Below are 27,036 nucleotides of genomic sequence, written 5' to 3'. Positions count from 1 at the left end.
CCATAACTAGAGCCTGTCTGCTTTACTACTTTGTGCTCCCACCTACACCTCTGACTTTATGGGGGCTGTCCCCAACCACCTCTTTCGGAGAAGGAGTTAACCTAGACCTCCAGTTAATAAAAACTCCTGGGCATGACATGAGTGTTTTAACCTACAAACTCCTCTGAAGGTTCTCTAGCCTGCCTGACAGGTTTGTCCGGCCACATGTGATTGCTCACAGCCTCCCAACCGTGAGAGGCACGAGATGCTTTAAACCTTCTAAAAACAGGTTCCTTAGAAAAGTTAGAAAATTATTAGTATAAGTATAATGGGCTGATTAGAAATTGTATTGGTGAAGGGTTTTTCATTTGTTGAGCCAATGTTTGTTGCTAAGTCTCCACATCCCCTGCCCTTACACACATTAATGAATATATAGAAGAAATAAGTATTAACCTTTGATATTAATCATGTTAGACCTTAGGCTAAGTAAATTCTTTCCTTAACTAAAACCCACTACACCCTCACCCTATAGGAATGTAACTTTATTTGGGTGGTGTCTGTTTTAAGAATAATCACCCCTGGAGAAATAAGTGTCCTGGTTGACTGACCGCTGTCACAAGGAGAGGGTCATAAATTGTCAGCAGGCCCCCTGGCCAGAAGATGATGTAACACCCCTAAGACCTCTGTATACATTTGTATGAAGCACCTGACTTTGATAAAAGTCAGGACTGCTGTCCCCACGTGACTTTTGCATAGCATCTCAGTGTATAAAAACAGACCCTGGAAAATAAAGAATTGGGATCAGTTTCTCGAAATACTGATCTCCCCATGTCGCTCTCTCTCTCACTCTGGCTGAGTCTCCATCTGGAGCGCGGAACCCGCCATGCTTACTAATTATGCCTGGGCTTCTAAGATCTGACCAGGGAGGCCTCAGTGTCTCCTCTCCTTCGGGAGAACGGAAGGATGCCTGTGGCCTACGTAAGTGGTGCAAACTTCTTGTCTTGAAGTTTTATTGGTTTTCTGCGTAAACCAAGCTACTCAGCCTCTTTTCTCCACTGAATATTCCTACTGAGCTATCCTCATTCTATTACTCTTTACATCTCTAATTAATATCTAATTGAAGCTATTGTATCCTGATCCTTGCCGACGCTGTCCCCGCTTCGAATACCCTGGATCAGCCGGGGCTGGGCCCCGGCATGGAGGCTTTAGTAGAGATTTGGCACTTATTTGTCTCATTTTTACTATTAATGTTTGCTGCCAGAGCTGATGGGGGGTATTTAAGGGGATTTACCACAGAAATGACTGGAGAAAGATTATCTGAAGCCTTTATGCATTATCAGTTGAGTCTCTAACTTAAATTATATTAAAGTTTGTTTTTATGTATATATTAAATAGATGTCAATAAAATTGTGTACATCTTTTTCAGTTTTAAAGATAATTCAGAATTTAGCTAAAAGAATGAAAAACTCAATGTTTATATTTGATAGAAGTGTAAATGGAAATACAATGTTATGCATCTGGCACAGATGGTAAGTGAACCAGTGAAGTTGCTTAGTCATGCCTGACTTTTTGTGATCTCAAGGACTGTAGCCTACCAGGCTCATCCATCCATGGAAATTTCCAGGCAAGAGTACTGGAGTGGGTTGCCATTTCCTTCTCCAGGGGATCTTCCCGATGCAGGGATCAAACCCAAGTCTCCCACATTGCAGGCAGATACTTTAACGTCTGAGCCACCAGGGAAGCTGCCTTCAGTGCAGGAGACCTGAGTTCAGTTCCTGGGTCTTGCAGATCCCCTGCAGAAGGGAATGACTACCCACTCCAGTATTCTTGGCTGGAGAATTACATGGAGTAGCCTGGTGGGCTAAGCCCATGGAGTAGCAAAGAGCTGGACACGACTGAGAGACTGACATTTTTTTCACTTTCACTTTCATCATCAAGTAAGACATTATATAAAGATAATGTTAATAGTGTTTAAACAAATATACCAGAATGTACAGAGTCGGAAATGCTGTTGCCTTCATAGCAGTTACTTTGAAATACAATTTCAAATTAAACATTCCAAAAATGGTGTGAGCAATGGAAGCCTGCTTGTGAGTAATGACTACAACTTCTCAGGATAATCACTTAGAAATGGCATTTATTCAACTATGAATGTTTTGCTAAGTTTGTTAACAACCAGTTGTGTTAACATAAAGCCATGTCTCATATAGTATCTAACAGTGTTGTGTGTGCAGAAGCATGCATACAACTCATTGCCTGTCTTCCAGTTCCACTCTGCTTTCAATCAATATCTTATATGTGCAAGAGAGGACCTCAGGTTGTAAATATAGCATTGGCAAACTATGATTCTTGAGCTGTATCCAGTTTTCCTGTGAGTTAAGAATTGTTTCTATATTTTAAAAATGTTGAAAAAAATTCAAAAGAAGGGTGATGCTTTGTGATGTGTGGAAGTTATATGAAATTCAAATTTCAGTGTCCATAGGTAATGATGTTTTGTGATGTGTGGAAGTTATGTGAAATTCAAATTTCAGTGTCTATAAGTAAAGTATTATTGGAACACAGTCATATTTGTTTATATGTCATCTATGCTGCTTTCACAATACTATGCCAGACTAGAGTAGTTGCAACACAAATTATGATCTACAAAGCCTAAATTATTTATGATCTATTCCTTTATAGAAAAAAAAATGTTGAATACTTAGCAAGTTTTAAAGTCATCTACTGAAGTAAAAAGATAAGGTGAGTGTAATAAGCAATATATTTTTCCCTAGACTTAAGGAACACTTATTATCCAGGCTTGAGATAAAATTGTATGGATTTAACAAGTGATATATAGCAAACACCCTCTTGCAACAACACAAGAGAAGACTCTACACATGGACATCACCAGATGGTCAACACCAAAATCAGATCGATTATATTCTTTGCAGCCAAAGATGGAGAAGCTCTATACAGTCAGAAAAAAACAAGACCGTGAGCTGACTGTGACTCTGATCATGAACTCCTTATTGCCAAATTCAGACTTAAATTGAAGAAAGTAGGGAAAACCACTAGACCATTCATGTATGACCTAAATCAAATTCTTTATGATTATACAGAGGAAGTGAGAAATAGATTTAAGGGACTATATCTGATAGACAGAGTGCCTGATGAACTATGGATGGAGGTTTGTGACACTGTACAGGAGACAGGTATGAAGACCATCCCCATGGAAAAGAAATGCAAAAAAGCAAAATGGCTGTCTGGGGAGGCTTTACAAATAGCTGTGAAAAGAAGAGAAGTGAAAAGCAAAGGAGAAAAGGAAAGATATAAGGATCTGAATGTAGAGTTCCAAAGAATAGCAAGGAGAGATAAGAAAGCCTTCCTGTGTGATCAATACAAAGAAATAGAGGAAAACAACAGAATGGGAAAGACTAGAGATCTCTTCAAGAAAATTAGAGATACCAAGGGAACATTTCATGCAAACGTGGGCTCGATAAAGGACAGAAATGGTATGGACCTAACAGAAGCAAAAGATATTAAGAAGTGGTGGCAAGAATACACAGAACTGTACAAAAAAGAGCTTCATGACCGAGATAATCATGATGGTGTGATCACTGACCTAGAGCCAGACATCCTGGAATGTGAAGTCAAGTGGGCCTTAGAAAGCATCATTATGAACAAAGCTAGTGGAGGTGATGGAATTCCAGTTGAGCTATTTCAAATCCTGAAAGTTGATGCTGTGAAAGTGCTGCACTCAATATGCCAGCAAATTTGGAAAGCTCAGCATAGGCCATAGGACTCAAAAACGTCACTTTTGATTCGAATCCCAAAGAAAAGCAATGCCAAAGAATGCTCAAACTACCGCACAATTGCACTCATCTCACATGCCAGGAAAGTAATACTCAAAATTCTCCAAGCCAGGCTTCAGCAATACATGAACTGTAAACTTCCAGATGTTCAAGCTGGTTTTAGAAAAGGCAGAGGAACCAGAGATCAAATTGCCAACATCTGCTGGATCATGGAAAAAGCAAGAGAGTTCCAGAAAAAAAAATCTCTTTCTGCTTTATTGACTATGCCAAAGCCTTTGACTGTGTGGATCACAATAAACTGTGGAAAATTCTGAAAGAGATGGGAATACTAGACCACCTGGCCTGCCTCTTGAGAAACCTATATGCAGGTCAGGAAGCAACAGTTAGAACTGGACATGGAACAACAGACTGGTTCCAAATAGGAAAAGGAGTATGTCAAGGCTGTATATTGTCACCCTGCTTATTTAACTTATATGCAGAGTACATCATGAGACACGCTGGGCTGGAAGAAGCACAAGCTGGAATCAATATTGCCAGGAGAAATATCAATAACTTCAGATATGCAGATGACACCACCCTTATGGCAGAAAGTGAAAAGGAACTAAAAAGCCTTTTTATGAAAGTGAAAGAGGAGAGTGAAAAAGTTGGCTTAAAGCTCAACATTTAGAAAACTAAGATTATGGCATCTGGTCCCATCACTTCATGAGAAATAGATGGGGAAACAGTGGAAACAGTGTCAGACTTTATTTTTTTGGGCTCCAAAATTACTGCAGATGTTGACTGCAGCCATGAAATTAAAAGATGCTTACTCCTTTGAAGGAAAGTTTTGACCACCCTAGACAGCATATTCAAAAGCAAAGACATTACTTTGCCAACAAAGGTCTGTCTAGTTAAGGCTATGGTTTTTCCAGTGGTCATGTATGGATGTGAGAGTTGGACTGTGAAGAAAGCTGAGTGCTGAAGAATTGATGGTTTTGAACTGTGGTCTTGGAGGAGACTCTTGAGAGTCCCCTGGACTGCAAGGAGATCCAACCAGTCCATTCTAAAGGAGATCAGTCCTGGGTGTTCATTGGAAGGACTGATGCTAAAGCTGAAACTCCAGTGCTTTGGCCACTTCATGCAAAACATTGACTCATTGGAAAAGACCCTGATGCTGGGAGGGATTGGGGGCAGGAGGAGAAGGACACAACAGAGGATGAGATGGCTGGATGGCATCACCGACTTGATGGACATGAGTTTGAGTGAACTCTGGAATTTGCTGATGGACAGGGAGGCCTGGGATGCTGCGATTCATGGGATTGCAAAGAGTCAGACAAGACTGAGTAACTGAACTGAACTGAATTGAACTGATGAATGAAGCAATGTAGTAACTTCATGGGTTTCCCTTGGGACTTGAAGGAAAAATACTTTCCAAATTTTAGGCATTAAACCACTATAAGTGTGTATTTCTGAGTATTGCAGTTCTTATATCAAATTGGGTAGGGTGTGGGTAGAAGGAAGAAAAGACAGCTTGTGATTCTACCTTATTGTCTGATTTATTCTTCTTCCTTCATATGAGGGTAGAAGCTGTATCTGCTTCAAGATGAGTTTGGTTGTTACCTGGGTGTCCTATTGCTTGACTGGAATGCAGGTATTGGGAGGCAAGGAGCTGCTCTGAAGCGGCAAAGAAATTCTTCTAGAGTCAAAGAGGAGAATTGTATCTGTTTTCACTTAATCCTGTTTGAGCAACCTCTGCCTTTTATTCCATGGAAATGTGATTGTGATGAATATTTATTTCTCACAATCATCAGCATTATTTACTGCCATTTTTGTGACCATGTCTAATCTCTTTTGAGGTATATGTTCTAACTTCTCTCTTGTGCTAAAATCTATGTCTGTGAGTGTATTCATGTGTATTTCTGCATACCCACAGCACACATATAAATGTGTGCATATACATAATGTGGATTATTTGAATATTATATTTATGCATGTATATGTCCCAATGATTATATCATTGTCATAGCAACCTGGTGATTATTGGTATGATCTAATAAAATTTAGCTTTCTTATTTCACTGGAATACAAGAGCCAAGGTTCTTGTTGATCTGTTTAACAAAACTCTTAGTTGGTATCTAAATGCCCTCACAGTAGCTAAATTTCCATCTACTAGCTGTATAGAAGCCAAATAATATAGAGCACGGGGAGCCAAAGAAATTTTCATTGATTGCTTCTTAGTTGAAGGATAGGAAATATGCAGAACAAGTTAAATAGCCCTAGGGACTGTGTGTATTATCACCAAGAAAGACAGAATGTGAGTCATAAATTAGGTTTATTATATCTTGTATATGTTATAGCAAAAGAAGCATGAAAGTGATACCATATCACTTTTCTTTTCACTCATCCATGAATATTGATTTATCATTTATGCTTAGTGGTTAGTCCATGCATGAAAGAGGCATTAGAAAGCCCATGTAATCCTGTAGAATAGCTGCAAAAATATAGTTAAGTATTTCACACTCAATTATATAAACCAAACTATAATATTCCAGAGAGAACTGAGTTAACATTCAATGTTTTGGCTAGGATATGGAACTTAAGTTATTGTTATATGTGTATGTGTCTATTTCAATGACATTGAATTGCAAGAAAATATGCTATAAAATTTTCTTACTATCTGAGTTATGCATTTTAATGTTTTTTTGCTAAAAATTATAGGCTTTTACCAATTAATTTCATTTTCTCTCTTACAGTTTGTCATAGATAAATCCTGACTGAGTTGTCTCTTTCTCATTAAATTCCTTAATAGTTGATGTATGGCAAAATCAATATAATATTGTAAAGTACTTAACCTCCAATTAAAATAAATTAAAAAAATAAATATGTGTAAAAAATAAATTAAAAAAATAGTTCTTCTGGCAGCTGCCGGGGACCAGCCCCGGCTGATCCAGGGTATTCGAAGGAGAGACGGCTAGGCGAGGGTCAGGGAATAACTGCTTAATTACACTTTAATTAAGGATACAAAGAGTAATAGAATAAAGATAGCTCAGTGAGGAAATTCAGTGGAGAAAAGCGGCTGAAATAAGGATAGCTCAGTAGGAAAATTCAGTGGAGAAAAGAAGCTGAGTGGCTTGGTTTACACAGAAAATCAATATAACCCGTGACACCAGGTTAGCTCTGACCACGGAGGCCGCAGGCGCCCTCTCGAATAGCGGAAGGTGCCCCACCTTAGACACCTTCTCGAGTGGGTCTTAGAAGCCCAGGAAAATAAATGGTCACAGAGGACATCCGCGCTCCAGATGGACGCTCAGCTGGAATTTGGGAGAGATAGTGACATGGGGAGACCAAGTTTCAGTGAACAAGGCCCGCACTTTATTTTCCAAAGTAGTTTTTATACCTTAAGGTATGCATAGAGGATAATGGGGGAAGGGGTAGAGTCATGCAGCAAGCCAGGCTTTCTTCCTGCAAACTTATCATATGCAAAAGTTCAGGTGATTGACATCATCTTCTGGCCCGGAGGCCTGTTAACATTTTAAGAAACTTATCTTTCTCTAAAGGTGATTATTCCAAAGTCAGGCGCCAGCCTTCCAAAAAGCATTGGACAAAGCGGCATTTTACATTTCTATACACCCATTATATCAATCAATACACTGCCAAGGACACAGTAGGTAAGGAGTATGGAGACTTAGCAGCAAACATTGGCCCAACAAGTGAAAAACCCTTCACCAATACATTTTCTAATCAATCTTTTAACTACTCAAAGGAATCTGTGTTTAGGCAGTTTAGAACATCTCCTGCCTCTCACAGTTGGGAGGCTCTGAACAATCACATGTGGCCGGAAAAACCCATTCAGGCAGGCTAGAGGATTTCCAAAGGAGTTTGTAGGTTGAAACACTGTCACATCCAAGAATTATTAACTGGAGCCGTAAGCTAACTCTTTTTCCAGAGAGAGGTAGTGGGGGACAGCCCCCCGTAAAGTCAGAGGTGTAGGTGAAAGCACAAAGCAGAAAGTAGGCAGACTCTGGTTTTGGGGGTAGATGCTCGAGAATTTCCAGGGGGACTCCTGAGGCTCGATCCCGCCTTTGCGTATGCCGAGCCTCCTTCCTCATGACCTTTGTCATGGGCGGAGTGCCTCACGCTGGCTCCCGGCAGTGATAGAATTCCAGTTGAGCTATTACAGATCCTCACTCAATATGCAATATGCCGGCTCCCAGCAGGCAGCTTTACTATCAACTAACCTTCCCTTTACAGTCTGAGTACAGAGTTTTCTAAATATTATTATTTAATTATCTAACAGTGTCTAGTGTAAAGCTTCCTGCACAATAAGTGCCATCAAAAGCTTATTAGCTAATTAAGAGAAACAAAAGTAAATGTTAAAATTTATTTAAAGATCACAGTAAAGGAAGTCTCTGAAAATTGGCTGAAGCTTCCCCAAAGCTTCTCTGTGAGTTCCATTACATATTTCATATTCTGTGAGACAGTGATAGCAAAAATTAGAGCCAGCTTAACAATCTGATTTATTTTAAAGCTTCCTACTTGTGACTTTAAGTCAGACCCAAATTTATTAAGCAACCAATTTCTCGTCACTTTCACTATTTGTGGGCTAACCTGAGCCACTACTATCTCTCACCTGCATTATTTCAATAGTTTCATAATCATTTCTGTATTTTCCCACTTGCTTTCCACACTCTATTCTCAAAAGAGCCTCCATAGAGAGACTCTCAAAAAGAAAGCAGCTAATCCTTCTGTTCATATCTCTAATAACTCTCTTTATTTAAACCAAAACCTAAGGTCTTTACAATAGTCTAGACTAGCCTTATACAATCTTCCTTCAAATTATCAATATGAGTAATTTCTATTTAACTCATCTCCTTCTACCTTTTCCTTATTCAAATTAGGCTCTATTCTCTTCTCTATGAATTATTGTGTTGAGTTCTTTTGCATATTTCCTTGTTTTGAACCCCATGAGGCTGAAATAGTCACAAATTACTTTCTGCTTTGTGGTCTTCTGAGACCCTAAGACTCAACAGGTATAAACAATGGTACAAAGGAGGCCCCAAACACAGGCAAAGCAACAACATGTTGTCTGTTCTCTCCTTTTGAGATTTTTTGCTTAAACTACAAATTATGCCAAGTTGGAAGGGAGACTCAATGAGCTGTTTTGAGCAACCTACATACACTGTTGATTTTGACATTTTCTTGTCTTTTCGGTGGCCAGAGGATACCATTGAAAATTACTGCTTCAGTGCCTGAAAGAATTAATGTAGCTTCCATAAATGGTTATTATACTTCCCAGGAGTAGCTTATGTATCTGGAAAATCTGGCTTAGTTTGTTGGTAAAATGCACATCTTCTACAAGACAGGATAGGATGACTACTGATTAAAAGAGACTTCAGTGACTCTGCTCCTTAGGAGGGCACTAGCAAAGCAAGTTTACTGATTATGAAGTGCTTAAAGATTATATTCAAAGTCCAATGTGCCTTTTATCATCCCTCCCACAGGTAATTAAGTGAACATAATCAGTAATACTTTAATGCTCAAATCCTCCCCACATTCCTTTTTAACTGCCTTTTCATCTCAGTTCACTGTATTACTACTCATCTCCACCTCATTTTGGGCAGTCAAGTGAGGATGAAATTTCTCCCTCTATGTAGTTAAAATCTAAAATATGTGACATCATCAGAAATTGGAGTAGATGAGGCATTTATAATGGATATGAGATTGTGGGGCTGCCATATCATTTAGATTCTTTTGTCACAATGCTCCCAGATCCATCATATTTCAGGGACTACCATATCTATTTTGTTTAGGTTACCAATTCAGTCTGATATTAGGTGAGTTATTCTTTGGACTTATTGTAACATATGCTATTTCAGGAATCTTCCTTGCAAAGAAATCAGGAAGAAGGAGTACATTTTGAAACTGTTATTACCTTTAGGTAGCATTAAGTGTTTCTGGAAATCAAGAGAAAACTTTTGAATTTCAAAAATGTTATCAAATATTTAATTCATAGTTTTTTATGGTAAAACCTTACTTTATCACTTATTACACAAAAAGAAATCTTACCTGATTTATTTGCTCATTTTACAATGAGCACTTGATTAATATTGAAAAATCATGTCAAAAAAACATAAAAAGCTACAATAAGTAAATTTTAAGCTTTTGTATTTCTAAATAGTAACTGAGATGTTTTACATTTTTACATTTTCTGGTGGGGCAAAGATTGCACTAAAGATTAATGCATTTTGAAAATGATAAAAACAATTCTTTTTTCAGTAGTTTCAAAACTTTGGCATTATGGTTCATGATTTTGAATGTTTTAGGAGTTACTGCTTATGTTATTGATCATTTTTTTAAAAATAACACTTTGAAAAGTAGACTTGTTCATATAGTAGACTATGAAATATAAAACCTAAGTAAAGTTGTTTCTTACACAATCACCTTAATGGTACTGTCTCATGATGAGAACAATCTACTTTCACCTTGATATTTTGTCTCATAATAATCCAGTGCAAACAATATCATAATTTGGTTATACAAGTATTCAGGGTTTTGAAATCACAGTCCAGGATATCTGCTTCTCTCTAAGTTTCTTTTAAAGATATGTATTGTTTAAAAATATGTGTTTTTTTTTTTTTTTTAATGGCTGTGCTGGGTCTTCAATGCTGTATGGGCTTTTCTCTAGTAGTGACAAGTGGGGCTACACTCTAGTTGCCATGTGGGATCCTCATTTTGGTGACTTCACAGGCTGCAGAGTTCATGGGCTCTGCAGTTGTGGAGAAGGCAATGGCACCCCACTCCAGTACTCTTGCCTGGAGAATCCAATGGACGGAGGAGCCTGGTAGGCTACAGTCCATGGGGTCGCGAAGAGTCAGACACGACTGAGCAACTTCATTTTCACTTTTCACTTTCATGCACTGGAGAAGGAAATGGCAACCCACTCCAGTGTTCTTGCCTGGAGAATCCCAGGGACGGGGGAGCTTGGTGGGCTGCCCTCTCTGGGGTCACACAGAGTCGGACACGACTGAAGTGACTTAGCAGCAGCAGTAGCAGCAGCAGTTGTGGTGTGAGGGCTTAGCTGCCCAGTGGTATGTGGGATCTTCCTGGACCAGGGGTTGAACCAGTTTCCCCCGCATTGCAAGGCAGCTTCTTAACCACTGGACTACCAAGGAAGCACTCCTTAAGTTTTCACATTAGTAAAAGGCAGTGTAAGTTGATGAGCTTTGGTAGTTAGGCCAGTAAAAGAGTAAATAATTCTGGGTTATATTCCCTGAACTTCAATTTACAGTAATAAACTGTATATATTTGGTATTGTAAAAGGGTGAATGAGTACCATATAAATAACCAATATTATAGTTTAAAAATAATTATTCATAAATGTGATATAATTATAAAACAAATAATTTACCAAAATGCTTTTTAATTAAAATATATGTGATAAGAACATGAGTGTGAATATTTCCCATGTAATGCATTAAAGTTTAATGTTCAACATTAGGAAATAGTGTCTATAAAAAGCCTATAATATCTTAAAATATTCACTTATTAAATTAGTATATACTGTGAAGTGGGGTGCTGTCATGTTCTTTAATGAATGATCAGAATTTCTGACTTGAATAAATATGAGCTATGCTTACTTTTTAAAAACATATATATAGATGTTACTGGAAAATTAATCTGTATTAAATTTATCTTTCTCAAGAGTTCTTTATGTAAAATACATGACTCAGATGAAAACACATCTGTTCTTTTCTTCTAATGAACATCTGTTCTTTTCTTCTAATGAACATCTAACATGGGTTTTTATAGTAACATATATACTATACAATGATTTTCTATCAATGAACTACATTTTGCTAGTGAGTAGCTATTTCCAAAAGCAAATAATTCTGAAAAAAACCAAAACCCTATAGTTCAGGAAGCAGTACCATTGTTAATTTTTTAAATAACACATTTCAGTGATTTTCAGTTTATTGTACCATTGTAGGTAACTTACATATAACTATGCATTTTTCAGATGGTAGAAACTTTCATGCTGTTATTGAATGCCCTAGCTTTCGGCTTAAAAGGGATGACACTCATATATTAATGTTGATACATATATAGTTAAAAAGCAATAGAGTATATTATTTTTTTAGAAATTAATTATTGTCTCTGGTATGTTAGCACACTAAGAACAAAAGTGCTTAAATATACAATTTCTTTAACACATTTTACTTCTATTGACTTTTTTTTAGTAAAGTTTAACTGCAATTACTGCAATTAGTGGTTATTGTTCTATTTGTTTCCTTGTCAGTGCAACTGTGTAATGGTTTACAAAATGTAGAGGACTGGGGTGTAAATCATTGAATGTATGCACAGCAGAGGGCCTAAAATGTCTTTAGGAGACTGTTAGGCGTGCTCTCCCATAAGGCCCATAATTTTGAAGATATTTCAAACCTTGTGTTTAGGAATTAACATTTTTCAAAAATAGATATATTGATATTCTATGAGTCCTTCATCAGAGCACTAAATTATCTTTCCTTCTCAAGCTTTCATGGGTAATTGGCCCACAGTGATAAATTTAAAACATAGAGCTAGAAAAAGAAAATCAATACACACAAAATGAAAATTGGCTGCTATAATTTATAAGCAAATGTTCACTATGAAAAAAAAAAAACAACTTCACAGAAATAGCAAGTTGTCAATTTATCAGTCAAAATGACATATAATCCTCACAAAAGTTCAGTCATATACAAATCCAATATAAAACTTTAATTTGCATTTAAGTGGTTGAGCTTTACTGACAACCATACTGTACTAGACATAACTTTCTGGAGGTCTAAAATAGCAGCATCAATGTATTAGGTATGTATAATCTTGTATTTATAGATGATTGATAGAGTTAATGAGAGAATTTCCACTTATTTAAAATCTTACAAGGCTGAAATACTCGGTAAAGTATTTGTTCAACTTGTTGATTTAACATAAGTATGTTGTCAAAATTCTTAAGGATAGAGCCTAGTTGTCTGGCAATGGGTTGTAGTGAAATTCTTTTAAAGTTCATTGAACATGGGAGGGATGTAATTTATTCAAATCCCCACTTATAAATCAGGATTTGACTTTTCAAAATATTTATTTTTTCCAACTAATGAAATAGACTTGAAAAGAATTAGCAAAATCTCTGCAGAACTGTGACAAAGTAATTCTGATGACTATGTTGTCTATTAATGTTTTCACTGACAGGAGCTGAAGGCGGAATTGAGATGAATATATGTATATTGTGTTTACAGGATTTGTTTTTGTTTTGATTTATTTTCCAAAAAGAAATTTAGTTGCAAATGCTTTATAATGTTGCCAACTCCTCCCTTTCTAGATAAAATGAGATCATATATCTGTATATTTAATGGATGTATATATATATAGTTAAAAAAAAAAGTTTAGAAAGGGATTCCTGAATTTCTAAATGCATAACTAATAATATAAGTAAGAGGAGGCAGAAAGTTTCCATGGCTTTATTATAATGCTAAGTAAACATAGACTTTTAAAGTATAAATATGTGGCAGTTAAAAATCTGTTCAACTTTAGCTTCTGACTTTGAGTTTGCTTTTTCCCACCTTATACTTTTGATTACACAGGTGTTTATTGTATTTGTTGTGGTGGTTGTTATTCTCTGCATGTAGGTTATCTACCTGCCCATAGCCAGTAGCTGTGAGGAAAATACACAAGCATTTGGTATGTTTCTTATCAACCTATGGTCAAGATCAAATGAGTGAATTCTTGTTATTTGAAGAAAGGTCCTGTGATTTAGTGCAGTTACCACTACAATGTTTTCTGATTAATGTAAGTACAATGGTGCTAAAAGTCAAAGCATTAGACAGGAAAATGAGTTATTTGGGGACTCCTTTATTTGCATCAATATGGTCACATGTTCTCAGCCTTCTCATGCCCATTTCATCTTTCACTTAATTACAGAAGGGATCCTTAGGCATCGTATTTAACAATAACCAAGAAAGATAAACTTTATATTAAATCTTGAAAGAATCGATAATAATCTTACATTTCCAAATATAAATTGTAGTATTATTATTACTGTAATCACTTTAGCATATTTTATATAGCCTTATACTGCATATTATAACAGACGATATATCAAGCAAAGGAGATAACATTTCAAAAAACATTAAAATATAAGATATCATTATAAAGATATCTTGTTACTCTCACAAGCAGGTACTAGTCAGCTCGAGCCACACCATTGCATTCCTTAGGGTCAATGCAAATCATATATTTGTGTTTCAGGTTTTCCTGGGAAACATTGGGATTCCACTTCAGCCATTCTCTTTTTGTCTTATTTAGTCTTGTTCTATACACATAGGTTGAGTCACTACTGGGCCTCTGGATCAATCTAGCTTCCAGCTTCTTTGATCATCAATACATTCAAGATGATTCTGTTTTTATGTACTTTAGCACTGTCCCTTTGCTTAGTTGTATTTTCACTTGTTCTGGGATGTGGTGTGATCATGCATGCATGCGTGCTAAGTCACTTCAGTCATGTCTTACTCTTTCTGACCCTGTGGACTGTAGCCCATTGGTTTCCTCTGTCCATGGGATTCTCTAGGCAAGAACACTGGAGTGAGTGGCCATGACTTCCTCCAGGGAATCTTCTATACCCAGGGATGGAATCCATGTCTCTTATATCTCCTGCATTGGCAGGCAGGATTTTTACCACTAGCACCACCTGGAAAGTCCCCATGTGTGATCATACTATATATTAAAAGCTGATATGTGGCATACTATAACATAAACAGGGTATATTTATGGCTTACATTTCCAGGTAACATATAGAAAGGTGAATAATATTTTTTCTTTTGTTGTTTTTTCTAAAAAGTCATAGTAAATAGTTTCCCCTATCCATTTTCAAGAGAGAAATTTGAAACCCATGGTGGTAAGAATACAGAGACATATTTTTGGAAGTTGAATTTAGAAACATTCACACAATGCATTTTCAAGCAGCTAGAAAAGAAGGTTTTAACAGCCTTGAAGAAAGCAAACGTTATCCAGCTCAATGAATTGTCAAAATCAAAGTAGATATATGCGAGTCCGAGTGGAGCGAGCGAGCTGAGTGGTTATGTGATTGCGTCCTGGAGACCGGTAGCGCTTGCAGCATGGCTGACCAACTGACTGAAGAGCAGATTGCAGAATTCTAAGAAGCTTTTTCACTATTTGACAAGGATGGTGATGGGACTATAACAACAAAGGAATTGGGAACTGTAATGAAGTCTCTTGGGCAGAATCCCACAGAAGCAGAGTTACAGGACATGATTAATGAAGTAGATGCTGATGGTAATGGCACAATTGACTTCCCGGAATTTCTGACAATGATTGCAAGAAAAATGAAAGATACAGACAGTGAAGAAGAAATTAGAGAAGCATTCCGTGTGTTTGATAAGGATGGCAATGGCTATATTAGTGCAGCAGAGCTCCGCCATGTGATGACAAACCTTAGAGAGAAGTTAACAGATGAAGAGGTTGATGAAATGATCAGGGAAGCAGATATTGATGGTGATGGTCAAGTAAACTATGAAGAGTTTGTACAAATGATAACAGCAAAGTGCAGACATTGTACAGAATGTGTTAAATTTCTTGTACAAAATTGTTTATTTGCCTTTTCTTTGTTTGTAACTTATCTGTAAAAGGTTTCCCCCTACTGCCAAAAAAAAATATGCATGTATAGTAATTAGGACTTCATTCCTCCATGTTTTCTTCCCTTATCTTACTATCATTGTCCTGAAACCTTATTTTAGAAAATTGATCAAGTAACATGTTGCATGTGGCTTACTTTGGATATATCTAAGCCCTTCTGCACAACTAAACTTAGATAGAGTTGGTCAAATGAGGGAACATCTGGGTTATGCCTTTTTTTTTTTTTTTTTTTTTTTTGAGTAGTTTTCTTTAGGAACTGTCAGCATGTTGTTGTTGAAGTGTGGAGTTGTAACTCTGCATGGACTACGGACAGTCAACAATATGTACTTAAAAGTTGCACTATTGCAAAACGCGTGTTTTATCCAGGTACTCGTACACTATTTTTTTGTACTGCTGGTCCTATACCAGAAACATTTTCTTTTATTGTTAACTTGCTTTTTAAACTTTGTTTTAGCCACTTAAAGAAAATCTGCTTATGGCACAATTTGCCTCAAATCCATTCCAAGTTGTATATTTGTTTTCCAATAAAAAAAAATTACAATTAAAAAAAAAAAACAAAGTAGATATATGCACAGGAGCCACTTTGGGCTACACAGTCCTCCTTTTGTGGATGCACCTTAAATGAAAGATGGATGGATTCACTGCAGTTGGATGTACAGGAGGGAAAAGAATGTTTGCTGACTAATTTTTTTTCAGATTAAAGTAATATTAATCTCAATATCACATGTTGATTCTTAGTTATATACCAACTTGTGAATGTCTTCAAGTGCAGGACTTTCATAGTTCAGGAGAAATGATGGATAGTCTAATTTACTGAGGTTTGGAGATGTCGTATGATCATCTGAAAATATATCCTTCCAAAATACTATTAATTATTGCTTACAAAGTGATGTGAAACTTTTGTTTTCAAGAAAATACATTTTATCTCCTCCTTTACAGCTACTTTCTCACTTTAGTCATGTGAAAAGTGTTCTTTCTCTCAAACACTCATTCCTTTTAAAGTTTTGAGACTGCAGAACTTCCAGTTTATATGATACAACTCAAAATAAATGAAACCAAAAAAATTCTTTCTTGGTGACCAAGCTATCCAGTTTTAATGAGTGAATTCAAGGTACTTAACATTTAATCTGGAAAGCTCAGCAGTGGCCACGGGACTGGAAAAGGTCAGTTTTCATTCCAATAACAAAGAAAGGCAATGCCAAAGAATGCTCAAACTACGGAACAATTGCATTCATCTCACACGCTAGCAAAGTAATGCTCAAAATTCTCCAAGCCAGGCTTCAACAGCACGTGAACTGTGAACTTCCAGATGTTCAGGTTGAATTTCGAAAAGGCAGAGGAACCAGAGATCAAATTGCCAACATCTGCTGGATCATTGAAAGAGCAAGAGAATTCCAGAAAAACATCTACTTCTGCTTTATTGACTATGCCAAATCCTTTGACTGTGTGGATCAAAACAAACTGGAAAATTCTTAAAGAGATGGAAAAACTAGACAGCCTGACCTGCTTGAGAAATCTGTATGCAGGTCAAGAAGCAACAGTTAGAATTGGACAAAGAACAACAGAATGGTTTCAAACTGGAAAAGCAATACATCAAGGCTGTATATTGTCACCCTGCCTATTTAACTTATATGCAGATTACATCATGCGAAATATGGGGCTGGATGAAGCACAAGCTGGAATCAAGATTGCCAGGAGAAATATCAATAACTTCAGATATGCAGATGACATCACCTTTATGGCAAGAGCAAAGAGAAACTAAAGATCCTCTTGATCAAAGTGAAAGAGGCTTAAAAAGTGAAAAATTGGCTTAAAACTAAAAATTCAGAAAACTTGCATCATGGTATCCAGTCCCATTACTTCATGGGAAATAGATGGGGAAACAGTGGAAACAGTGAGAGACTTTATTTTTGGGGGGCTTCAAAATCACTGCAGATGATGACTGCAGCCATGAAATTAAAAGATGCTTGCTCCTTGGAAGAAAAGCTATGACCAACCTAGACAGCTTATTAAAAAGTAGAGACATTACTTTGCCAACAAAGGTCCATCTAGTCAAGGCTATGGTTTTTCCAGTAGTCATGTATGGATGTGAGAGTTGGACTATAAAGAAAGCTGAGTGCCGAAGAATTGATGCTTTTGAACTGTGGTGTTGGAGAAGACTCTTGAGAGTCCCTTGGACTGCAAGGAGATCCAACCAGTCCATCCCAAAGGAAAGCAGTCCTGAATATTCCTTGGAAGGACTAATGTTGAAGCTGAAACTCCAACATTTGGCCCCCTAATGCAAAGAACTGACTCCTTGGAAAAGACCCTGATGCTAGGCAAGATTGAAGGCGGGTGGAGAAGGGGATGACAGAGGATGAGATGGTTGGAATGCATCACTGACGCAATGGACATGAGTTTGAGTAAGCTCCGGGAGTTGGTGATAGACAGGGAGGCCTGGTGTGCTGGAATTCATGGGGTTGCAAAAAGTCAGACATGACTGAGCAACTGAACTGAACTGAATATATATGAGTCACATATTTATTACCAGACAATTCAAAGCTTTGTTATAGTAAGTACTAAAAAGGGATGTACTTACTTTTTGCATACTTTCTTACCCAGAGAAGCTAAAAGTGGCAACTTTTGGCTGCCAATTTTTGTTTCTGACTTTTTGGTTAAAGATCACACTTTTTTGTTAAAAATACCATCTGAAAATATCTATTAGAAAATAAATTCATTTTATAGCATTAGCTGTTATATTTTCATGTTGAGTGCAGTTTTAAGGGATCTCCTAGGGAATTCAAGGAGATTCACAAAATTCAAATTCCTAGTATAGCAATAGTGAATTTAGCATTTGAAAGATATGAATTGCATTTATATATGGAAAATACTGACATCTGTAGAGAAAAATGCATTTTTTATTAAAAATAAATGTATCACCAACATTTTATATTTGTTAAAATGATTGTTCCTTTTCATATTTATTATAGCATTTTCCATAATTTATTGTATAAGATTAATGATTTTAGCACAACTGAAAAACATTTTGTTAATTATATTAAGTTTAACCTTAATGATTGTTGGTATGATTTAAATTTCAAAATTAACAAGTATTTGGCATCAAATTAGAGCTCTTATTGATACTTACATGCCAAAGTTTCAATGACCTGAAAGACAAGTTCATTCATTTGTTCTTTTTCAGTTACTTGAGTAGGAAATGGCAATTTACTCTAGTATTCTTGCCTGGAAGATTCCATGGACAAAGGAGCCTGGCAGGCTACAGTCCATGGAGTCACAAAGCGTCACACACGACTGAACAACTAAACACACACGCATGGACAACATTAAGTGTTATAGCAATGAGAAATTCAATTATTTTTACTTTGTAGGAAAGCTGGAATTCATACTTTAAAAAATATATTTTCATAACATACAGCAAGATACTGATGTGAATAGAAGGTTTGTCTTTTTTTATATTGCTTATCATTTTATTGACATAAATTTGAAACATGGTCGAATGATTTCCCAGCATAAAATTCCATAGTCTACTGGAATTATGTTCTAAAGCTTTCTTTACTTATTAAGTATACACTATAGAAAACACTCTATGTACAGAGCCCATTTTTGTAAAAGTATGGACTCTGGAGTTAGACTGTTTGAGTCTGAATTCTTGCTCCTTGAGGCTTTCTAGTTGTGTGACCTGGGACAAGTCAATGGACAGTTCTGAGCATCAGTTTCCTCATGTTTTTAAATGGACTTTTTAATAATAATACTTTGCTTCCCATAAAAGAGTATTTAACCTAAATACCAGGAAAGTAGGTTATAAATCCTGCAAGTGTAAGGCTTTTACATAACTGTCTTTATATATACAGTACCTAGGAGCATACCTACTAAGTATGATAAGCAAATAATAAATATTTTGAATGAAAATAAATGTTCCATTGCATGTTGGAAGTTACTTATGATTTCCTTGTAATTTCTGGCCAAATTGCACTGGAACCCAATGTAACATCATATTGTACCACATTTGCTGGTTTACATTCTAATCCAATGCAAGAAATATTTTTTAAAGAACTTCATAACATGATGGTCCCCTTTCCTCTGTTTGTATCAACACCATTAGATGATATTCTTTTTCTTTTTTACACAATAAATGTTCAAGAGTTTATTCATGCTAATTACTATAGCATGGAAATTAGTATTCCACAATTCAATAAAACAAAATCATAGGCTGAAGGATAGATGAATGGAGGGATAAATGGTTGGATGCAAGGACAGACAATCAGATGCAAAATATAGAATTACTTTTAAACACACTGTCTAGGTTTGTCATCACTTTCCTGCCAAGAAACAATCGTCTTCTGATTTCATGGCTGCAGTCACCTTCCGTAGTGATTTTGGAGCCCAAGAAAAGGAAATCTGTCACTACTTTCACCTTTTCCCCCTCTATTTGCCATGCAGTATTGGGGTTGGATGCCTTGATTTTAGGACTTCCCTGGTGGCTCAGATGGTAAAGCGTCTGTCTACAATGCGGGAGACCTGGGTTAGGTTTTTTTTTTTTTTTTTTTTTTTTTTTTTTTTTTTTTTAGTATTTAGTCCTAAGTCGGCTCTTTCACTCTCCTCCTTCACCATCATCAAGAGGTTCTTTAGTTTCTCTTCACATTCTGCCATTAGAGTGATATCATCCACAAATCTGTGGCTGTTGTTTCTCCCGCCTATCTTGATTCCAGCCTGTAACTTATCCAGCCTGGCATTTCTCATGATGTGTTCAGTGTATAGATTAAACAAACAGGGTGACAGCAGACAGCCCTGTCGTACTCCTTTCTCGATTTTGAACCAATCGGTTGTTACATACTGGGTTCTAACTGTTGCTTCTTGACCCACATACAGGTTTCTCAGGAGACAGGTAAGATGAACCAGTGTTCTCATTTCCTAAGAGCTGTCCACAGTTTGTCATGATCCACACAAAGACATTAGTGTAGTTAATAAAACAGGCAGATATTTTTTTCTGAAATTCCCTTGCTTTCTCTATAATCCAGTGAATGTTGTCAATTTGATCTCTAGTTCCTCTTCCTTTTCTAAACCCAGCTTGGACATCTGGAAGCTCTTTTTTTTGCATATTGTTGAAGCCTAGCATACAAGATTTTAAGCATGACCTTACTAGCATGGGGTCATGGTAGGTCAGACGGAGGGCTTCCCTTGTGACTCAGCTGGTAAAGAATCCACCTGCAATGCAGGAGACCCTGGTATGATTCCTGGGTCGGGGAGATCCACTGGAGAAGGGATAGGCTACCCACTTCAGTATCGTTTGACTTCCCTAGTGGCTCAGTTGGTAAACAATATGCCTGCAATGTGGGAGATCTGAGTTTGATCCCTGGTTTGGGAAGATCCCCTGAAGAAGGGAATGGCTACCCACTCCAGTGCTCTGGTCTGGAGAATTCCATGGACTGTACAGTTCATGGGTTCAAAAAGTTGGACACAACTGAGCAACTTTCACTTTCACTTTACTAGCATGGAAGATGAGTGCAGTTGTCCGATGGTTAGCACATTCTCTGGTTATGATTTTTTATGATTATATTATGATAAATGACCCAGAAAGGATTTCCAACATAATATGTTCTAAATTCCAAGCTGATGAAAATGCAGTATATGTTAATCAGTCGTTTATTATATATGCTTAGGAACAAAATATCAATTGTTGAGACACATGAATACATGTAGTTGATATTCTTTTTTTCTATTGTCAGTAACAATACAACGAAAATATGAAAATGTGAATTCTTTTCTCTAGCAATATGGGAAGCTGTGAGGATGTATGGGATTTCATTCTTAAGACTGTACAATTTTTTTTATTGTTGTTGTTGGTCTCAACAATCCCCAAAGCATCAGATAGATGTTAGGGTGGTAGTTTTTAAAGCTAAAGGATGTTAAAACATGATAAGAAATTAGAGTCTGGGTAAATAATTCTGAGCATTCAAGTGAATAATCAAAAGACCATGTTTGATAGTGCTGAAATTAAAAAAATAAATAAATAAATTATACACATAAATGTGTGAACTTTATGGCCTTTTTATTATATCTCAATAAATCTGTTAAGATACTCATACAAACACTTTAAAAAATGTAAACTGTATTCTGAACACTTTCAATTAAACTATCATATAAAGCACTCTACATTAGTCTCTCCCTCTGGCTCCAGTGAAAACGAACACTGACACACTGAGGAGTAACAAAGTAGTAAAATCTTATTTTCATTCTTCCCAATTTGTCCCTCACATCATTTTTAAATCCCTAAGTAGCACAAAGCAGTTAGAATGAATATCCCATCCTCCATTTCTCCTGCCTTGGTAAACCTGCTTGTTTAGATAGTATGAATTGACTCATGGTTTTGAATTTAAATTCCATATAATTATAAAAACTGGTAGTCACAATATTTTTGAAAATTGTTGATTATTGCAGGAAAAATGGGAAATATTCTTACAAGGGACCGTTTATTAAATTATAGTTATATGTGAGTTTTGTTAGAATGAGGAATACTAGACATGGAAATGATTTGTTTTATAAAAGATATATAAATGTGTGCTTATTTTCAACTCTTCATTGATTAATTTTCCTTCTTTAATATATTATAAATCACAGAAGAATAAAAATTATGGTGAAGATATTAAATTCTGAGTGGAAAAAGTACTGTGCAGAAAACAGTATTATCTGTATAGCCCAGTTATGAATCATTCATTCTCTCTCTCAATTCAGTTCTAGAATTATACTAAGGCTACTGAAATAGAGTAGAAATTAAACTCCTGAACACATTCTTCAAAATTTCAGTCAACCTAATAGGTATAGATTTTTCTATAATTTACTGAATTTATTTTTTTTTCTTTATAAACCATAGCAAACACTATGTTAAAAAATAAATTTGCAGATTATATCTACCTGTGATGTGTTTGCACTCCATTATATTTATAATTTTGATTCTTTAAAATATTATTTCCCAAGGAATTCTAGCTTTCTCCTGTTTAGGCTCTCTAGTGTACTCTCTGTCAAAGTTTTATGAAGTAAGAAATTTTTCTTATTTACTATGAACTTTTTGAATTAAAGTCAAAAAATAAAAAAATAAATATTTTATTTTTATTGCTGAAATTAGATGCAGAAATATTTTTCTATTGTGAAAAGAAAGATCTGTCAATATTCATTTTATTAATATATGTTCATTGAGTGGTAAATCTATTTTTATTCACAGAATTTTTTATTTCATGTGTGCTAATGTTAATTACAATACCAATCATGTTTGATTTGTAATCTGAATTTTGAAAGTTATTAGAAACAGCTTTAATACATTTCAGGTGTTTCTCAAAACTCCTGAGTGTGTTATTTATTAGATTAACAGAAGACAATTTATGTTTTATTGGCATATTGAATACATGCTTTAAGTGCATGAGGAGGCATAGGGCCACGAACTATGTTAACTCAACAGGCAATGGTATAATAATAAACCCCAGGAGTCAACCTATTATTTTTAAAAATAGCTATAAAATTGGCTTCATATCAGATTCATAGCATTTTGTATTCTTCTTAATGGTGATTCAGAATTAGTGACCTATACTTCTATAATTATTAAAAATTTCATAATATGGCATTATCAGGGATGTTCTGAAAATGACAAAACCCTAAGAGGTTTGAATAACTCACATTTTTGTGGCAATTTTTCAGATAAGTGACAGAAATTCCAGCTAACATTGAAATGAGACTTTGATACCTGTTAAGTTTCATGCTAAGCATTTTCATCTGTGCTTACTAAGTCATTGTCATTTAGATGTTCAGAATAGTTGAGGTTGATGCTGCTATTCCCATTTTCCAAATGAGAAAATGAAGGCTCAGAAATAGTAAGAAACTTGGCCAAGGTCACAGAACTCATACTTAGTAGAACCTAGACCCTTGCTCCTGATTCTACTCCATAGACAACCATTTAATTAAAAATGTCTAACCTATCAACACTTAACATTACTATGAGGATAATTTGAAGTGTGTCAATAGCTTATATAAATGCCTCATTAGTTCCTAAACCATTTACAAGTTGTAAATTTGGCTTAACTTTATCTATTTATATTTATTTTGGACCCAGAAGTAAAACAATGCACTTTATAAGGAATGGACAAGATCAGTGTTCTTGTCATATCCTGACTGTGCAAACTTTTTAAAGTCACATCATCTGTTAAAGTGGCCTATGGGGATCGCATATGCCCAACTCACAGGATTTTGTAGGACTTCAGTGAAATATTTCATATGAAAATTTTTACTTCATCATTCAAAGCCTCATCAGTAAGAAATTTCTACCTTAGTTTAATGTGGTCATGGTTACTCCTCCAATTCAAGGGAAAAGTACTTGGGATTAAAAAGTAAGCTCAATGTGATTTATTTACCTTTGAAATGGAAAACAAAACAAAATATTTAATGGAAACGAGTTGCTCAGGAGAAATTCAAAATGTAAAATTATAAGAGAATTTCCATTGTAAAGATAGAAAATGCCCATTATGTGGCTATCAAGAGCTCTTAACTGGTATCCCAAAAGCCTTGCATTTCCTATTACAGAAAAGGTAAAGTGGAAGTTTTAAAGTAGTCTCATAACTTTAACTTTTCCTAGAGGAGAATCTCTATAATGAGGAAATAGACCTACTGGGATATATTGGCAATGAATAAATATGCCTGAATAAAATTTGAACTAGGTCCTTTATTTAACTTTGATTTACACTACCACTCGACACATATTAGTATACTCATTGCAGGACCATTTTATTTCTATGTGTCTGTTAGAAAAAGACCAATTTAAGAAGCATCTATTGACAACAAATTTAGAATTTTATTTTTGAACAAAAAGTCAGTCAGTTCAGTCACTCAGTTGTGTCCAACTGTTTGACCCCATGGATTGCAGCAAGCCAGGCTTTCCTATCCATCACCAACTCCCAGAGCCCACTCAAATTGATGACATCCAACCATCTCATCCTCTGTCGTCTCCTTCTCCTCGTGCCTTCAATCTTTCCCAATCAATAAGTTCTTTGCATCAGGTGACCAAAGTATTGGAGCTTCAGCTTCAGCATCAGTCCTTCCAATGAATATTCAGGATTGATTTATTTTAGGATTGACTGGTTTGATCTCCTTGCAGTCCAAGGAACTCTCAAGAGTCTTCTCCAACACCAAGGTTCAAAAACACCAATTCTTTGGCACTCAGCCTTCTTTACGGTCCAAGTCTCACATCCACATATGACTACTGGAAAAACCATAGCTTTGACTAGATGGACCTTTTTTGGCAAGGTAATGTCTTTGTTTTTTAATATGCTGTCAAGGTTGGTCATAGCTTTTCTTCCGAGGAGCAAGCATCTTTTAATTTCATGGCTGCAGTCACCAACTGTGGTGATTTGGAGCCCCCAAAAATCAAGTCTGTTTTACTGTTTCCATTGTTCCCCGTCTATTTGCCATGAAGTGATGGGACCAGTTGCCCATGATCTTAGTTTTTTGAATGTTGAGTTTTAAGCCAGCTTTTTTACTCTCCTCTTTCAATATTGTCTATAGGCTTTTTAGTTCCTCTTCACTTTAAGTCACCTCAGTCATTTCCAACTCTTTGTACCCTATGGACTGTAGCCCGCCAGGCTCCTCTGTCATTGAGATCCTCCAAGCAAGAATACTGGAGTCGGTTGCCATGCCCTCCTCCAGAGAATCTTCCCAGCCCATGGACCAAACCTACATCTCCTGAGCCTCCTGCACTGCAGGTGATTCCTTATCACTGAGACATCAGGGGAAGCTAGACTCAATATCATTTAATATTATCCCTGTGATTATCTATATCAGTCATTACCCCATGGAAGAGGAGCTGTTTTTCTGATGCTAATTGGTACAGTTGCTACTACAAACCTGCCACTGCTGTGAATCAAACTTGTTTTCATTTCTTAGCATTACAAAAGTTTTGCTTACTTTAACCACCATTTATCTGTTCAGTCATGAAGCCCCTAAAGGCACATTCAAATGATAGATATTTAAATCTCCATACTTCCTCTAAAATCAATTTCTTATGCATATAGTTTAAAAATAAATTTATAGTGTCTACGAAGATTCAATCTAGAGATGTTAGAGTGTTGTGAAGAATTGTCTTATAATATGTCAGACATGCCTATGAATAATAGTTTATCAAATTGCAAAGTCCTGTTCTTATAAATTTTCAGGGCATATTTGAGCCCTGAAATATGTATTGATCCTTCAAATATGCATTGGCTCTTCAAAATATAGCCATTGGTATAAAATAAATTATCAGAAATTTTTCAGAAATAAAATTTAAGCCATACAGTAGTGATAAAACAGGACCAGATACACTGCCCATTGTGACCAGGAAAAGTGGCAATGTACTTCTTAAAGAAAAATGTGTACCCTGATTCTTTTACTTTAAACCAATGCTGAAAATGAGGCAGACATTGATCATTTCCTATCTAATATTAAGTGGAACACAGAAAGCCAACTGACAAAAAGAGTAATAATAAGGTAGGCTATATTAACATGTTTCATCTACCTTAGCCACTTTTTATTTTCCAAGTGTCTGCAAAGCATTCATAGAGGAACCCTGAGGTGATGGAGGGGAATAGACTTGTCTGTGTAAACAAATGCAGGACAGATTGTGAGATCAGTAAGTATCTGTTGGTTATTTTCTGGAAGGTCATTTCTTTTAGATACAGTATGAGCCCAGATGAGGCAGGTAGACTCACTGGTGATGAGACTGTTAATCAAGATGTTTCAAGAATGGTGGGAGTCGTTTGCTTTGTATAGGAAAATAGCTGGATGACTAAAATACTGGAAGAGTGTACCTATTTTGGAACTGTAGAAGGTGAGAGTAACATAGATCAATCCAGCTGAAGCAAAAGCTATAAACATGTATTTTATGGTGCTATTTCCAAGTGCATTATATATGTAATAGAATACAACTTGATGCTCACTGGGTTCATTTATTTATTATGATGTCATTCTGAACTGCTCATTGAAAGCAGCTTTATTTCCATTAAATATGTTTCTCAAAACATAATCTTTAAAAATATGAATAAGAATTCTCTGGGGAACATGATAAAAGCATAATTTTGATTCAAGTGATTGCTGGATCCACAACAAGAAACGTCTATCTCTTTGATTCCTTTCTGCCAAAGTGCTATTTTGTGTCAAATTTTTCTCTTGTTAGCATTTGATTGTGAAACTTCTGTAATGTAAAATACTTTAAAAGCAAACTGAGACATTGGAAAAGTACAGAAAGGATGACAATTATTCTATATTTCAATAAAATAGGGTTATAATGAGGCCAAATTAAGAGACATAGCTCAGCTTCAGATATAAAGTAAAGCTTGTGCTAGGAAAATTTTGCTATTTTTAGGAAATTTAACTGAACTTATATATGTCTAAAACTGAAGAAGAAAAACAAACATCCATGTTTCCTACTGTACATAATCATCTAGTTAAAAACTTTTAAATATATTAGTGTATCTTATAATAGAATTATCTTTCTTGGTGTGTTTTAATCCTCATTTTCCACTACCTGTAGGTCTTTGTGTAGAAATCGTTCTACTTATTCACCTATTGTCCACTCAATTTAGCT

At 36.0% G+C, this 27,036-nt stretch overlaps 2 protein-coding genes across 4 annotated transcripts in view; both read left to right on the top strand.

The window, feature by feature from the left end:
- PCDH11X (protocadherin 11 X-linked) overlaps positions 1-27,036 on the top strand; it is a 663,770-nt gene that overhangs the window by 260,207 nt on the left and 376,527 nt on the right. The gene's annotated exons all lie outside the window — the stretch shown is intronic.
- LOC102416387 (calmodulin) lies at positions 14,861-15,441 on the top strand. The gene has a single exon (XM_025277002.3). It carries the CDS (start codon positions 15,005-15,007, stop codon positions 15,422-15,424), a length of 420 nt encoding a protein of 139 aa, XP_025132787.1. The 5' UTR covers positions 14,861-15,004; the 3' UTR covers positions 15,425-15,441.

The sequence above is a fragment of the Bubalus bubalis genome, chromosome X, assembly GCF_019923935.1.
Source record: "Bubalus bubalis isolate 160015118507 breed Murrah chromosome X, NDDB_SH_1, whole genome shotgun sequence".
NCBI lineage: Eukaryota > Metazoa > Chordata > Mammalia > Artiodactyla > Bovidae > Bubalus > Bubalus bubalis.
Note: the sequence above shows the minus strand (reverse complement) of the source record. Positions and strands in the feature narration are given on the sequence as shown.